The 15,401-nt window shown below is 53.8% G+C and overlaps 1 protein-coding gene across 1 annotated transcript; it reads left to right on the top strand.

The window, feature by feature from the left end:
- Positions 1-11: 11 nt before the first annotated feature.
- Positions 12-9,584, top strand: ASTL (astacin like metalloendopeptidase). The gene is made up of 9 exons (XM_066372320.1): positions 12-57; positions 644-769; positions 2,762-2,823; positions 4,025-4,115; positions 4,817-4,934; positions 5,681-5,862; positions 8,313-8,394; positions 8,480-8,634; positions 9,199-9,584. The coding sequence occupies exons 1-9, from the start codon at positions 12-14 to the stop codon at positions 9,582-9,584; spliced, it is 1,248 nt and encodes a 415-aa protein (XP_066228417.1).
- The last annotated feature ends 5,817 nt before the right edge of the window (positions 9,585-15,401 follow it).

Raw genomic sequence — 15,401 nt, 5'->3', positions numbered from 1 at the left:
GGGCCGCAAGCATGGGGAGCCTCTGGCCTTGGTTGCTGGGTCTGCTTTGTTTGCCAGGTAAGCCTCTGCCTCACCTCCTGTTTTGGCTCCAGCCTGCAGAATGCTGGGGAGAGTTCAGAGGGTGTGTCGGAGCCTGCAGGGTTTGAATTGGTCTGACCAGCTCAAGAATGGGCTCTCCAGGGATATTCCTAGAGACAGCTCCTGGGGTCCTCAAGGGGAGGCCTCCTGAAGCCCCTTTGGAGCAGAGGTCCTGCCTGGCAGGTGTGGCACTCCAGACTCCTCGTTCTTCTGGCTAGATTAAGCTTTCCCAGGCCAAGCCCAATTTCCAGAGGCCTAGGCTCAGAAGGGAGCCGTAGGGCAGGCTCCGGAGGGCACAGGCTAGGCTGCACCCTGCCATCTGTGTTGCAGCCCGAGGCTCGTCCCTGACCCTCCTTCCTGTTGCCTATCCTACCTCAGACACACCCAGGTGCTCAGAGCATAGGGCTTCATTTTGAAGCCCAGTGTTGGTCCAGCTAAGGGAGCTACATTCTCAGAGTTGTCTAGGCCTCAGCACTAGTAGGGGCTGAGCGAGGAGTCCAGGCAGGGCAGGCTCCCACGACTCCTTGCTGACATCCTCTGTCACAATGGCGGCACTTTGGGCCAGGTTTGATCCTAGGAGCGCCCGCAGCCTACAGCTGCCGAGGAGCCTGTGGGAGCAGCTTCTTAGAAGGCCTTGCCCCTGAGGAGACACAGCTGTCTTTGGACAAGGACATCCCTGCGATTAACCAAGGTGAGGGCACTGTGTCTTGTTGTGAAGTGGCAGGGTATGATATGTCCCGGTGGTGCGGAGAGAGCTGTGCTGACTGCTCAGATGGGCAGAAACGGCTGAGGGGCAGCATGCAGCTTAATCGGGGCCCTGGAGGAACGGTAATTCTTCATTGCAGCACCTCAGTTATTCATTGATTGCTTTCTCATGTGTGCTTTGATGGGAGGTGGGGGGAGGTGGCTATAGTGACCCCTTGCTCAAGCCAGCAACCTTGGGCTTCAAGCTAGCGACCATTGGGCTCAAGTCAGTGACCATGGGCATGTCTATGACCCTACGCTCAAGCTGGTGAGCCTGCGCTCAAGCCAGCGACCTTGGGGTTTTGAACCTGGGTCCTCCACGTCCCAGTCTAATACTCTATCTACTGTTGCCACAGCCTGGTCAGGCCCAGCCTGGTTTTTTTGTGTCTTCTCTAGTGGGTGATACTTTTATAGGAAGAGGAAAGCACAGGTTTTCGTAAATGGCCTAATAAAAGTATGGGGCTCTCTATGTCTGGTGTTGAGCTATCATTAGTGGCTATTTGAAAATACATCACACCCACTGCAGCATGGCCTGCAGGTGTGAGAGGATGGGCTGGGGACACAGACGAAGCAGCACGAGGCCCAGGGTCTCCCTGTCTGGGGTCTTAGGTGGACAACGAGAACATATTGATGTCCTGGGACCAAATTAATAGAAACACAGACTGCTTCCAGATGTTGGGAGCTTTCTGTGGCGGTTGGGTGACCCTGCCCTGGGGGATGGGACTCTTGTGGATGTGGTAGTCACTGTGTGGTCTGCCCCCTTCTTTCTCTGTGAGCCTCCTGGGAGCCCCAGAACTGCTGAGCTGGTGCAGGGCAGGGTGACTGACCCAAAATGAGGCTTCCCTGGCATTGGTTTTTATATGCCATGAAGAAAGCTTTTTAGCTACTGTAGCTGGCAGCCCAGACAATTAAGAACCCATGAGCCTCCTGTAGCAGGTGGAAGCACTGGTTCCAGCTGCTGGACATGCTGCCTGCTGAGGCCTTGCAGCTGAGGGCCTTTGGCCAGGGATGCTGGGAAGCTGTTCCCTCCCCTGCCCAGGGAGTTCACAGTGACTCATCAGTACAGGTATCTGGCCCCTGCTTCAAGATGGGTTAAGTCCATAGTGCCACTGGGGCCCAGAGCTCCTCTAGGACCAGGCTGAGGCTGCCCCCGCCTGAGCACCATTCTTCCCCAGAGCTCGCTAGTATTTCTTAGTCCCTCAGGAAATAGTTTCCGGATGGCTCCAGGCTCTGGCTCTGCTTCTAGGGAACCCAACCTCAGGCACCTCCAAGGTGCCAGGCTCTCTTCCACGAATGCTCGTGGAACTCCAGTGTTGGGGGTGAGTCTGGAGAAGGGCTGTCGCTGTGGCAGAAGAGGGAGTCAGGGAGGAGAGACAAGCTGAGATGGGGAGGATCACTGTTCTCTGGGGTTTCCACGCTCCCTCGAGTGGAAAGTACTCACCCTCCTCCTGTGTGGTGTGGTCTGGATTTCTGTCACTTGCTACCCCAAGGGTCCTAAATACCACACAGAAGGAAAGGAATGAGATGGGGCATGAGCGGGACAGGAGAGCCCAGGACGTGTTCTGAGGAGTGTGGCTTGGGCTGGGTGGTGACGACAGCTGGAAGGGAGGCCGCCCTGATAGCAGAGGGCTTCCAGCTCAGAAGGCAGCAGTTGGGGCCAGGCTGTGGAGATCATGGGAGCTGTGGATCGCCTTTGAGCAAGAGCAGGGTGTGATTAGGCTGAGAAGCATCACAGTTTTGTAGACTGGGGCTCAGAAGGGCTGCGTGACTTGACTGAGGCCACACAGCCTTAGTGCCCAGGGGTGCTCTGGCTCCAGAGTCAGAGGAAGGAGAGCCCAGGGGACTGCTTGGGCTGGTGTCAAGGCCTCTGCAAGACTGTCCCTAGATTATGTGCTCTGGGGGGTGGCAGGCCCATACACATCTCTCCCTTCCTTCCTAGGGCTCATTCCTGAGGAAACCCCAGAGAGCAGCTTCCTCATCGAAGGGGACATCCTCCAGCCGGTGAGTGAATAGGTATAAGTAACCTCACAGGTAGTGATAGAGGCCTTTGAGCCTCCTGATACTCCCACGTATCTTGTGGTGTGACATGGGTAGGATCTCTTTGTTGCTCACAGCTTGGTAGATACCTCAATTTGCCAAAGTCAGAATGAATGTTCTATTAGAAATAGCCAGCCTGAATGTGAAGGGAGGGTAATATCTGGAATTGTGGTAGCCTTGGAGGGCTTCCTGAAGGAGGGGGTTTCAGCCCTCAAGATCCAGCTTGGTACCCCGCCCAGGGGAGATGCTCAAGAAGTATTGGGATGAAGGGAGAGCAGAATGGCTGGTGGGGCTGTAGGGAGGTGTTGGTGGTCTGGGGAAGGCTGAACAAGGAGTAACGTAGACAGTATCCTGGCAGGGGGAGGCAGAATGGGAGCAGGCTGGATGGGAATTGGGGAAATGCGCCAGTGGAGAAGGGAATGAATGGTCTGTGTTCAGGAGAGCGATGCCATCTTTTAGGGGACTAGAGATGGCAGAAGGCTCCAGAATAGACAGTGATTTGGTGAGAGCAAGATTTGTTCTGTGGTTTGAAGGTTGCCTGCAGATGGTATAGCGTGAAGCTGGCCTGGGTTGGGATACCTGGGTAGGAATCCCAGGGCAGGGTGAGGCGAACAGGCCAGGACAAGGCCCCTGTTCCCCATTACCCAGTAAGTGAGTGGTGTGAGAGCAGAATCCAGTAAAACCTTTGGCTGGTGGGGCAGGATATGCCAGGTGCTGTGAGGCCTGTGCTTCAAAGGGTTTTGGTTGGTGGAAGAAAAGAGATGTCAAGGCCAAGGGTATTAACTTAGAATCAAGCCAAGGAGGATCCTTCCCCATCTCCCACACATTTGAGGTGCTCTGGGGAGGGGCTGCTGGTAGAGCTCTGAGCACTACTGAACTAGGCCACCCTGGGGTGCTGGGACACCTAGCCAACCTCTTCAGGGATGTGTGTTTTATTTTATCAGCTTGACAGAATCATTTGCAAGTCCTGTATTATACAGAACAAAGGCTTGTGCTGTGCACTGCAGTTCACACAGCTGACTTCCCAGCTTCTCTCCTATTTCTAATGGCCTTGCTGCCCTCACATGCCTGTGTCCTGCTGCTCACATTTTTAAGGCTCTTGTGGCCTGGAAGCTTGACTGGCCTGTGTCTCCAGGGATCCCTGAGCTCTGCCCTCTCTCCTTAGAGTCCCTTCCACCTATTGTCGGCTACAAGCAACAAGTGGCCCAAAAACGGGGCTATGGTGGAGGTCCCCTTCCTACTCTCCAGCAAGTATGGTGAGTAAGTACTGGGAGCCCGGTGCCGCCCTCCTCCTGGCTCCCACCCCATTCCCAGGGCAGCTGGTGCTTCTCTCTGGGTCTTCTCCTCTTCCTCTACATCCCCACAGCCCCTCTATCAGCGCCACCCAAAAGTTTCTTCCCCTAGAAGCCCTACCTCATTCATTTTGTAACAAAGAAGTGGTACATATATACAACAGAATACTACTTGGCCATGAAAAAGATGAAATCTTGCACTTGCGACGACATGGATGGACCTTGAGAGTATCATGTTAAGGGAAATAAGTCAGACCAGAAACCATATAATTTCACTCATCTGTAGAATGTAAAACTAAAAGTAACAAACCAATAAAACTAACAAGCCTCATAGATGCAGAAGCCCTTTTATTCCTAGGGCCTCCTGAACTGGGGGAGGGGGTGAGTTAAGATCCTGGAAAAGCTGATGGGAAGGTACATCTAGGGACTCTTTGATCCATTCTGAGACCAAGTGGCCCAGGGCACAGCGATCTCTCTAAGATCACACAGTCGGCTCTGTCTGGAGCCCAGCTTTCTTCCTCCTGCATGATCACGCTGCCTTTTCTTGACATGTTGGGAGTGATTTGAGTAGTTGAAGCTCAGTTCTCTGCCCTACATGCAGACGTCAGGGTCCTCCAGGACTCTGGGGGCTTGGCTGGGGATTGAGCCAGGTATGCCCTCCCCAGATGAGCCCAGCCGCAAGGTGATCCTGCAGGCGTTTGCTGAGTTTGAACGCTTCACGTGCATCAGGTTTGTTGCCTACCATGGCCAGAAAGACTTCATCTCTGTCATCCCCATGTCTGGGTAAGTGTTCCTGTGAGTGAGTGTGTGTGTGTGTGTGTGTGTGTGTGTGTGTGTGTGTACATGCAGGGGGTGTTTTTCAGCTTCCTTCTGTGCTCAGCCTGGAATGAACTAAGCCATTGTCTAAAACCTATTTATGGGTCCATCTGCCTAGGTTCAAATACCCCTGCTCACTCTGAATGACTTGCCCAACGTGAGCTGGACCTATAGTACTCAGGGCAGAAAGTGAGGAGGGAGGTACTTGACCCTCCTTTCTGTAGCCCTCCTCCCTGGGAGACCTCATGGCCTAGTGGGGGAGTGCAGGCTTGGTGGGACAGACCTGGCTGTGGGTCCAGGTTCCCTAGTGCAGGAGCCGCCTGATCTGGGCAAGACCCTTAACTCCTGATCTGTTCTGCTTCTCTCTGAAGTGAGGGTGATGCTAATGCCTAGCTGGTCAGGGGCCAAAGCTAATGTGCGTGGTAGCTTTGATTCAGGCCTTCTGTGTAGGCAGGTTCACTTAGCTAAGTTGCCCATGTAACTATCATTCTTATCTCATCTTTGTAACCCAGGCTGGTAATGGGGCTCAGTGCACCCATTTCGCAGGCCAGGCAGTAAAGGGCCTGGGGAGCAGCAAAACTGGAACTGGAGTCCAGGATGGTGCCCACATGCTGGTCTCATTCATCACAGGACTGCGGAGGAGGGGAGGGGCTGGATCTGCTCTAGCCCCTTCTGGGCTGGCACCCACCCAGTTCATTCTCATGGCCCTATAGGTGCTTCTCCAGCGTGGGGCGCAGTGGAGGGATGCAGGTGTTATCCCTGGCACCCACCTGTCTCTGGAGGGGCCCAGGCATTGTCCTGCACGAGCTCATGCATGTGCTGGGCTTCTGGCATGAGCATTCGCGGGCTGACCGGGACCGTTACATTCGTGTCAACTGGAATGAGATCCGCCCAGGTAAGCCAGGGGGTGCACAAGCCAGGCTGGGTCTGGGGTCCGTGGAGAGGTGGCCACAGGGGTCAGCCAGGCTCTGGGGACTGGCCTGGCTATTTGAAAGAGGCTATTCATCTCCCCCCCACCTGCCTGTCTTCCATGGGAAATGTGGGGTGCCCCTTCTCTGAGCCCTCGGAAGTAGTCCAGATGCTGCTGCTTGGGCTCAAAGCCTTCACCTGCCCACCCACAGTTTTTCTTGGGTTGGAGCATCACCATTTTCCTCATGGACACTGTTGGTTACCTAAGGATGGGTTGCTGGTATCCTGAGCCTTGTTCATTGTGTACCCAACTAGCAGTCCCTCATGCACACAGCCATATAGGTGGGGTGGGGCTGTGTTCCAGTTGCAGGGGCCGAGCCAAGAAGCAGCCTGAAGGTAGCATGTGTCCAGTGTAAGATGCAGGTAGCCAAAGGCAGGGCTGCAGGGGCCTGGTGCCTGTGCAGGGTACTGGTGGGTATGTAGGACTAGGAAGCATGGGGGGCTGGTCTGGGGAATAGGCCACTGCATAAGTGCCTGTGTGCTGAGAACCTACTTGGTACAGGAGGTTTGATCCCAGTCACGGAGGGACACTGCTCTCGTGGAGGCATAGCCTGATTCAGGAGGTGAGAGGAATAGAGATGGCTGCTCTGTGGGGAAGGGGACCAGAGGAGCTGCATGGTCAGGAGTTTGGGGAGTGGGAGCAGAGGGGAGGATCCAGAAGGCTTCCCACAAGTACAATAGAGGGCTTCTGAAGTGAGTGCTGCCACTATGCTGTGGGATCAGGCATGTGGGTGCCTGAGCCCAGCATCTTGGAGCCCCAGAGAAGGGTGCCCTGGGGCAATGGAGATTAGAGGTCAGAATTAGTCTAGGGAAGGGTGATGGTGACTCTGTGCCCGAGAATAGATTATAACCCTTCCAAGTGTTCATGGATACTTGTGAGAACTTACCATATGACAGCAATAAAACTTCCAATATGAGAAAGTAGAGTTAATATGTTTTGCTCATGATGAACAGTAAAAAATATATAAACTAATAACAAATCAAATCCCAAACTTCTTCCACTTAGAAATTAAAGAGAAAGGTTCGCTGTTTTTTTTTGTTGTTGTTGTTGTTGTTGTTGTTTGTTTTTTATTTCTGGGTTTAAAGAAATTGTGGAATTCTAAGGGAAAAAAATCATGCAAACGTATTGGAAGCAATGGTTCAGAGCTAAAGCAAGGCTCAGGGAAAGTGTGTAGCCTTAAATATTCCTTTCAACCAGACTAGGACAAAGTAAACATTTCAGTCCAAGTTAAGAAAAAATAAAGCAGGAGGGAATTAATGAAGTTAAAAGTAGAAATTCATGAGTTAGGAAATAAACAGTACTAATAAACTCAAGAGCTGTTTCCTAACAATAAAATAGGTGAAAATACCTGCTTTTGAAAAATGAGAATGTTTTATTTAGTTAATATGTACAGAGAACAAACTGTTAGGATATGCAAACTATTTACAGTAATTTACTGTGGGGTGGGGATATGGGGACTCAGAAGGGGGATAGAGTAGGAGACTTAACTGTACATCAAGTTTTTTTATTTTTGAACCAGATGAATATATTGCTGGTTCCAAATTGTTTAACAACCGAAGGGTTTTTTTTGTTTTTTTGTTTTTTTGTTTTTTTTAGAGAAATAAGTGCTCTCTAGGTGGGGTTATTTTAAGTAGGTGATGGGATGCCATTTGACTGATGTTGAGGGGCTGCTGGGGACTAGGTGAGAGGGACCATGGGAGTGGGGGTGGGGGTGTGTGGTGGGGTGGGGGAGTTGGGGAGCCTGCTTGCAGAGGCTTACTGTGAAAGACAGGAAAGGCCGGGAGGAAACCCTGCCCTTCCCAGGCCTGCAGCACCCAGGTGATAGGGAGAAGTGGGTGTTCTGGCCGACTGGGGAGTGCTGGATTCCCTGAGGAATCCTGAGGTTGGGTGCTGCTGGCTCAAGGGCAAGATCAGCTGAGCTTGCTGGGGGGAATGGGGGATTCACCCCAGCACATGATGAGTGAGCAGATCTATAAAACTGTGAGGAGTAGGCACTTCACCTTCTGGGTTGGGGCATCTAGGCACTCTGAGAGCGACTGGCTTCATGGAAGCTAGCTGCAGGTTATACAAAGACTACTAGTCTGACGCAAGGTGAGCTGGAGATGAGGAGGAAGACAGGTGAGGTCCCTGTACTTCCATGTCACGTCACATGGTGCAGGTTTGGACTCTGCCCAGTACAGAGGGTAGTAAGCAGTGAAAGCACAGAGGAGATGGGACCAGGGAACTGCAGTGGCGGAGGGGGTGCAGAAAGAAGCACACTGACTATAATTTTGAACTCCTCTGCTTAGGTGGCTTGTAAGTCCCGAGAAGTCCCCTTTCCTGCTACCACCCCAGTCCCGCCCATTCTCTTTCTCCGTTGATAAATATTTTTTCAGGTTTTGAAATCAACTTTGTTAAATCTCAGAGCAGCAACATGCTGGTGCCCTATGACTACTCATCCGTGACACACTATGGGAGGTGAGCCCCTTCTCCTTTTCTTCCCCACTCTGCACTTCCCAGCCCTGCTGTGATCCCCACTCAGACCCTGCCTGCTGGGGCCCAGGTTTGCTTTCAGCCGGCGCGGGCTGCCCACTATCACGCCGCTCTGGGCCACCAGTGTGCACATGGGCCAGCGACGGAACCTGAGCACCTCAGACATCACTCGGGTCCTTCGGCTTTATGACTGCAGCCTGAGTGGCCCCATCCCCCAGGAAAGAGGTGAGTGACAGGGGCAGAGTGCTTTGAGGAACTTGGAGAGGTGTCCTGTACTGAGGTGGTGTCAATGAGGGTGATGTGATGGGAGACGAGGTTACAGAGATGAGCAGGGAAAGATAAGCAGCAGCTAAGACAGCTAGTTATCCATTTTATTTATTTACTTATTTATTTTTGAGAGAAACATCAATTTGTTGCTCCACTTATTTGTGCATTCACCATTTGATGCTTATGTGTGCCCTGACGGGATCGAATCCACAACCTTGGCACATTGGGATGATGCTCAAACCAACTGAGCTACCCAGCCAGGGCCATTTATCCATTTTAACAAATGAATTGCTAACTCATAACATGCACAAATAAATTCCAGTGTATATAAGACTTACATGTAAATGGAAAAACTCTAACTTCTAGAAGGTACTAGGCTCAGCAAGGGCATGATGGGTTATCATGTTTGTGAAAGGGGCTCTAGATCTCTAAATAAAGCTGGAGACAGCTCTGGCTCTCCGCTGCTGGGCCACATACTTTCCTCCTCTGATTCTGGGACATGACCTAGCTTTCTTCCTCCAGGGTTCCAAGCGCATGTCAATGGTGGAAGCCCCATTCCTGTCTCTGGACCATATGTGCAGCGGCTTCAGGAGGCACTGCTGGCAGAGTCCAAGAGCCCCAATCCCAGTGACTCCAGGGCTGGAGAGAGCCCACTGGAGTGGGAGCCCTCTGCCCCGGGGAAGTTTGATGTGAAGGCCTCTGCAAGGTGGCCTCAGACCTCAGCTTCCTCCACAAGCTCAAGGCCTAGTGGAGGTGCCCCTGGTGTTGCCCTCGAGTGGCCCCAGCAAGCCCAAGTGCCTACTGTACCCCAAGCGCTGTCTCTAGAAGCAGAAGACCAGCCAGCGCCTATCCAGGCTGCCATGGGCAACCCAACTCTAGGTCATTTCAGGGGGATGCCCAGACGTTGAGCTTAGGGCTTTGTCCCCAAGTCAGGAGGGCATCCTCTGCCCAGAGCAGCTGGGTCAAGCAATCCTTGGCCCCTCTAGGTGATAATCCCTGTATTCCAGCCCCAGTCTGGCTTCCCATCTGGACCCAGGCCTCTCCCTCTGCCCCGTCCTTCCCCACCATGTTCTCCCAAGGGCTCCTGGGGACAAAGGGCCATCTAGGTTTGTTGGGGATACCTGGCTTGCCTGCTTTCATGTCTCACTCAGCCCTGGAAGATGCTGGGACTGGGAGGTGACATTTTCCAGGGCTCCAGGGACATGGGTCTGGAGGGGTGATAAAGATTCTAACCTTTAAGGCTGTAGAAGTCCTTCTGTAGCTGAGACCTAGCCCCAGCATGGACTAATAGGATGGCCCCCACCTCCTCGGGCCAGGCCTTGAGGGGAGCCCCAGGGCTGGGACCCTGGGAACAGCCTCTTGTCCTGACATCTGGGTGCTGGCAATACTGGCCTGCAGCCTTCAATTGCTGCTCTTCACGAGGGTTTCAGAGCCACCTCCTTCCCCTGCAGTTCGGAAGGCCCCAGAGTCCTCGGGGTGTCACCAGAGGGAATAAGGAAGAGGTCGGGACTCTCTAGGACTGCAAAGTGGGAAAGTTAGCAAGAACTTGAGGACCCTAAACATGGGACTCGAAGCTCCTTCCCACCCTGCATTGCTCTTTCCAGGAGCCTTGTGTTTCCTTGTGGCCAGAGGAAGCCCTGAGGTAGAAAGGGGCTGGGCACATCACTCTGCTTGTCCTCCAGCTAAGCCCCACTCTTCCTTGGCTGCCGGCCTCCCTGGTGAGGGCTATTCCAGGAGCAAAGACCACCTCCAGGGGTGCCTGTGCACAGGCCAGGAGCCCCCTGGTGGCACTGTTCTGTGGCCTGGGGTGGGAGGGAGCAGGAGCCCTGTCCCAGTAGGGCCAGGTGCCTCAGATGTTTGGGGGAGGCAGAAATAAGTTGGGTAACTGCTCCAGGAGTTGGGTGCTGGGCTATCCTGACTGACGCGTGCACGCACATGCACATACCTTTGCCCCTCCTCACTGCCCTGGGAGGGCCCTCGGGTGGTCATACCCATTTTCCAGAGATGGAATACAGGCTGAGCCTCAGCCTTTGCCCACCTCAGGGGACATGTGGGCACACTCACAGGATGCTGGAGCCTCTGCCCTCAGTCCCTCTTGGGTTAAGGATTTTCTGAGACTGGGCAGGAGCCTCATCTCAAGCATTAGCCTCAGCAAAGGGTTGCGTCAGAGAAATGCTGTCCTTCTCTTGCCCCCAGACGTGGAGGAGGGCATCTGAATGAGTTCAGACTGGGTGAGTAGGGGCTCTGGCCGTGCTTGTAGAAGAGTAACCACTCCCCTGGGAGATTCCTAAGCAGTCTTTGGGCCAACCCTAAGGTAGACACATCACCTGTAGTACCCTTATTTGTCAGAGAAATGCATGTGACTGCCTCAACTTGTAGGTCTGAGTGGCCAAGCCAGGCCTCTGGCTTTGGGTTGGGGTTTCCCGATGGCCACATAGGTCAGAGGAGGTGACATGCTTTGTGCCCCATGAGGTCCTCCCACCTTCCAGAGGCTTACCATCACATGCCTCCATCAGTACTTAGCTTTGGTCTTGGAATATGCACTCCAGCAAGTGAGGTGGGGCTGGCTAACCCTGGTGATGCAAAGGGAAGGCCACCCCTTCTTTTTGGAGGTGATCAGGGACAAGGCTGTCCTTGTCATGGTCTTCCTCACGAAGCCACCTATCACTACATAGCCCATTCCCCAGGCCAACTCTGGGCCCAGGCCTACTCCACAAGCCCTACACCTATCCCTGGTGGTCCAGCCCTGGTCCAGCCCCTGGAGCTCCAGCATGGAGAGTGTGGTATGTGTGGGGCCTTGGGATGCTCACCAGAGCGGTGGCTAGCCTCCCCATCCCAGGGTCTGGTGTCTTCCCCAATCATAGTTATGTGGGCTCATTCATCAATTTATCCACTCGGGCAACAGGCATCTATTGTGAATTGGGTGCCAGGCAGGCTCTGTCATAGGCACTGGAAATAGTATGGTAAGTAAGGCAGGGTTTCTGTTTTCATGGAATTGATTCAGGGGTGGGGAGATAAGAAAGAACTTGGCATTGGTAAGTGATGGAGTGGAGCATTCCTCCAGGGTGCGGGCATTTCAACTGAGACCTGAATGACAAGAGGAGATGAGGCAACCCTGTGAAAATCTGGGGAAAGAGCAGCCAGTGCAAAAGCCCTAAGGCAGGAAAGAGAGGGTGTCAGGCCAGTGTGAATGGGGATATAAAGAGCTGGGAGCAGGCAGGGCCAGACTAGTCAGAGGAAGGGTTTTATTCCAAGAGCAGCATGGAGCAGCTGCTGAATGGTTCTAAGGAGGGGAGTGATACATCTGGTTTAATATTTAAAAAGCCATTCTGGATGCTCTGTGGGAAATGGATGGGAACATGGAGAACAGTTGGAAACCACTGCAGTTGCATAAGCGAGAGCTATAGGGGCAGTGGAGGTGGGCAGCAGTGAATGCTTTTGGAGTGTATCCTGGAGGCTTAGGAAACCACACCTGTGACTGGATGCAGGGGGGGGCACCCCTACAGTGCTGAGGACCAAGGGGAGAAGCGGGGCTTAGGGAAGTGGGTGTGTTATGCTTGAGGCTGTCAGATGGGGAATGAGTGGGCCAGGGAGTATGAGGGCTGACTGAGCCTGGAGCTCCTACATGTCTGATGGCTTCCACTTTCTCCTGAGTGTGAGGCAAAGTCATAGCTTAAGCGTGTGGGAAGGAAACGGGGAGGGGAGAGTGAAAGCAAAGCCAATTCTGGAGAGGAAACCAAGCTCTAGGTAAGTCTGGAGATTATGGTCGTGATTGAAAGCAAGGCCAGTCGATGCAGTGTGTTCTGCTCTGGAAGAAGCAGCTCCTTGGTCCAAGGCAGAAGGTGGTAGATGACTTACTTCTGACCAGGGCTGGGATTTTTTTTTGTTTTGGGGTTTTTTTTTGTATTTTTTTGAAGTTGGAAATGGGGAGGCAGTCAGACAGACTCCCGCATGTGCCCGACCGGGATCCACCCGGCACGCCCACCAGGGGTGATGCTCTGCCCACCTGGGGCGTCACTCTGTTGCAACCAGGGCCATTCTAGCGCCTGAGGCAGAGGCCATGGAACCATCCTCAGCACCTGGGCCAACTTTGCTCCAATGGAGCCTTGGCTGTAGGAGGGGAAGAGAGAGACAGAGAGGAAGGAGAGGGGGAGGGGTGGAGAAGCAGATGGGCGCTTCTCCTGTGTGCCCTGGCCGGGAATGAATCAAACCCAGGACTTCTACATGCCAGGCCGATGCTCTACCACTTAGCCAACCGGCCAGGGCCCAGGGCTGGGGTTTTATTAGGCAAGTGAGATGGAGAGAGGATGACCAAATGACATTTGAGAGTACTGTTCAGGGGTCTGAGAAGGGGTAAGGTTGGGTCATACAAGGTAGTCTGGGGAGAAACATCCCAGGGCCTAAAGGCTGGGGCCTTAGGAGACAGCCTGGGGGTGATATCCAGTTGGGGTTCATCTTGGGGGGGCCTGAGCTGCTGGAGCCCTGGCCTGGGAGGACCTGCGGCCAATCTCACCTCTCAGGACTGGAGAAGAAGTGGCTCTAGGGCTTCCAGCTAAGATGGCACAACTCTTGCTTCATTTTCACAGCCAAGAACAGAACAGCTGTCTTCCTTCTTTGGGAAAGATGGTATTAGGTCACGTTTCCCTCATGGCTCTTTTTTTTTTTTTTTTTTTTCTTTCTGAAGCTGGAAACGGGGAGAGACAGTCAGACAGACTCCCGCATGCGCCCGACCGGGATCCACCCGGCACGCCCACCAGGGGCGACGCTCTGCCCACCAGGGGGCGATGCTCTGCCCCTCCGGGGCGTTGCTCTGCCACAACCAGAGCCACTCTAGCGCCTGGGGCAGAGGCCAAGGAGCCATCCCCATCGCCCAGGCCATCCTTGCTCCAATGGAGCCTTGGCTGCGGGAGGGGAAGAGAGAGACAGAGAGGAAGGGGGGGGGGGTGTGGAGAAGCAAATGGGTGCTTCTCCTATGTGCCCTGGCTGGGAATCGAACCCGGGTCCCCCGCACGCCAGGCCGACACTCTACCGCTGAGCCAACCGGCCAGGGCCTCCAAGGACATCTCTTGAGGGCACCTTCCTGGGGGCACACTACTTGTCTGAGAAGGTCTAGTGTGTATGTCATCCATTGATACCTATGCCACTGCCCGTCACCATTCAACAAGCTTGGCAGTCTATTGGGGATAGGAGAGATGTCTGCTCTGATGGAGGGAGTGCTGCAATAAATCCACTGGACACCACTTCAGTACAGTGCTCTGGGTGTGACAGTGGGGCTGTGTGCATGGAATCGAGGAACTTGAATAGGGTACCCCTTCTGAGGACAGTGACAAGTGAGTGTATCTTGAAAAGAGTGGGGGCCTACCAAGCACAGAAGGAAGAATGGGGAGTGTGTTTCTGGCAGAGCAAATAGCGCCTGGAAAGGACTGGTGATGGGGGAGCTCAGGGCATGTCCAGGTAACCTGGTGGGCCAGAAAGCCGGGCCAGTGCCTGCCCTAGGCAGCTCCTGCTGCTTGCTGGCTGGCTGGTTGGCTGGCTGGCTGTGGGTCTGGGACTGAACTCAGCCTCATGGGAAGTCAGATCTACTTGGAGAAAGCCCTGCTGTGGCCTGAGGCGCTGGTTCCTGTAGGGCTGGGAGGAACCAGCAGCCAGAAGGTGTGTGGGGAAGATGGAGAGCTGTAGAGAGGAGCAGGAATCCAGTTATATAATGGCCCCTCTATCCCCAAAGCCAGAAGCATGTCTTGGGAGTGGACCTGAGGTGGCAGCAGGTGACACAGGGCCTCAGGCAGTGGCTGAGTCTCGTGGGTGCTTATAGACTGTCTCTGGCTGTCTCTACTGGGCTAGTACCCAGCAGAACCTGGTGCTGGGTAAGCCCGGAGCTGCCACTTCAGGGAAGGCCCAGGTAAGAACACCTCATTTGAATGGGACAGGGAAGGGAGTAGAGCAGTTGTGGCCTCAGTTCTCTCAGTGTCCTTGAGGCCTGGCCTTTTAAAGAAAATGGGCTGGAGACAAAGGTTGGTTGTAGTATCTGGACCCCTAACCTGAGTATGGTTGGAGAGGGTGAAAGTGGTCCTTCCCAAGCCCATTTGGGCCGCCAGCACACTCAAGACTGCACAGACATGGAACAGGAAACCACAAGGACAAGCAGGAACTTGCTTAACTGGCTGCTCCCCTGGCTCTAATGGTCACCCTCTGTCCTTCAGGAAGGGGTTACTGAGACTTCTCTGTCCCTGGTAACTGTGTGTCCAAGCCCTGCCCAGCCAGAGATTGGGGAGAATGCATCCATGAAACCTAGCTCTGGATAGGGCAAGAAGCTGGCTGCTCTCTTGGAACCCTGCTTAGACAACACTGGACCCACTTAGACACTCGCACCTAACGGGCTGGGTAAGGTGATAGGAGGCAGGGACAGTCTAGGATCAAGGAGGAACACACCTCCTCACCTCTATGGCGGCTGGGGGTCTGGGGTACCATCCATCTAAGCCTGGGTAGGGATGAACCATTGTCTGTGGGCACCAAAAGGCCTCACACTCTGCTCCCACGATGGAGGTGACAGGAAGAAAGGCTCCATGGCCACGCTGGCTCAAGGCATGTCCTGTGGTACAGCCCTACTTACCCAGGCGGATAGATACTTATTATACAGAGGCTGTAATGCGGCTCTCTGCGCTAGAAATACGGGGTCAGGTTCTAGGCTGGGAGGTAATAGCATAAGGGGCTCCCGAAGCAGCAAA

The sequence above is a fragment of the Saccopteryx leptura genome, chromosome 3, assembly GCF_036850995.1.
Source record: "Saccopteryx leptura isolate mSacLep1 chromosome 3, mSacLep1_pri_phased_curated, whole genome shotgun sequence".
Classification (NCBI taxonomy): domain Eukaryota; kingdom Metazoa; phylum Chordata; class Mammalia; order Chiroptera; family Emballonuridae; genus Saccopteryx; species Saccopteryx leptura.
Note: the sequence above shows the minus strand (reverse complement) of the source record. Positions and strands in the feature narration are given on the sequence as shown.

What these genes read in the sequence shown, in the direction of transcription:
- ASTL (XM_066372320.1), top strand. Translation starts at nt 12, where the DNA reads ATGGGGAGCCTCTGGCCTTGGTTGCTGGGTCTGCTTTGTTTGCCAG. An exon ending in TCTGTCATCCCCATGTCTGG is followed by an intron (nt 4,935 to 5,680) that starts GTAAGTGTTCCT and finishes ATGGCCCTATAG; the next exon opens with GTGCTTCTCCAGCGTGGGGC. An exon ending in TCCGTGACACACTATGGGAG is followed by an intron (nt 8,395 to 8,479) that starts GTGAGCCCCTTC and finishes GCTGGGGCCCAG; the next exon opens with GTTTGCTTTCAGCCGGCGCG.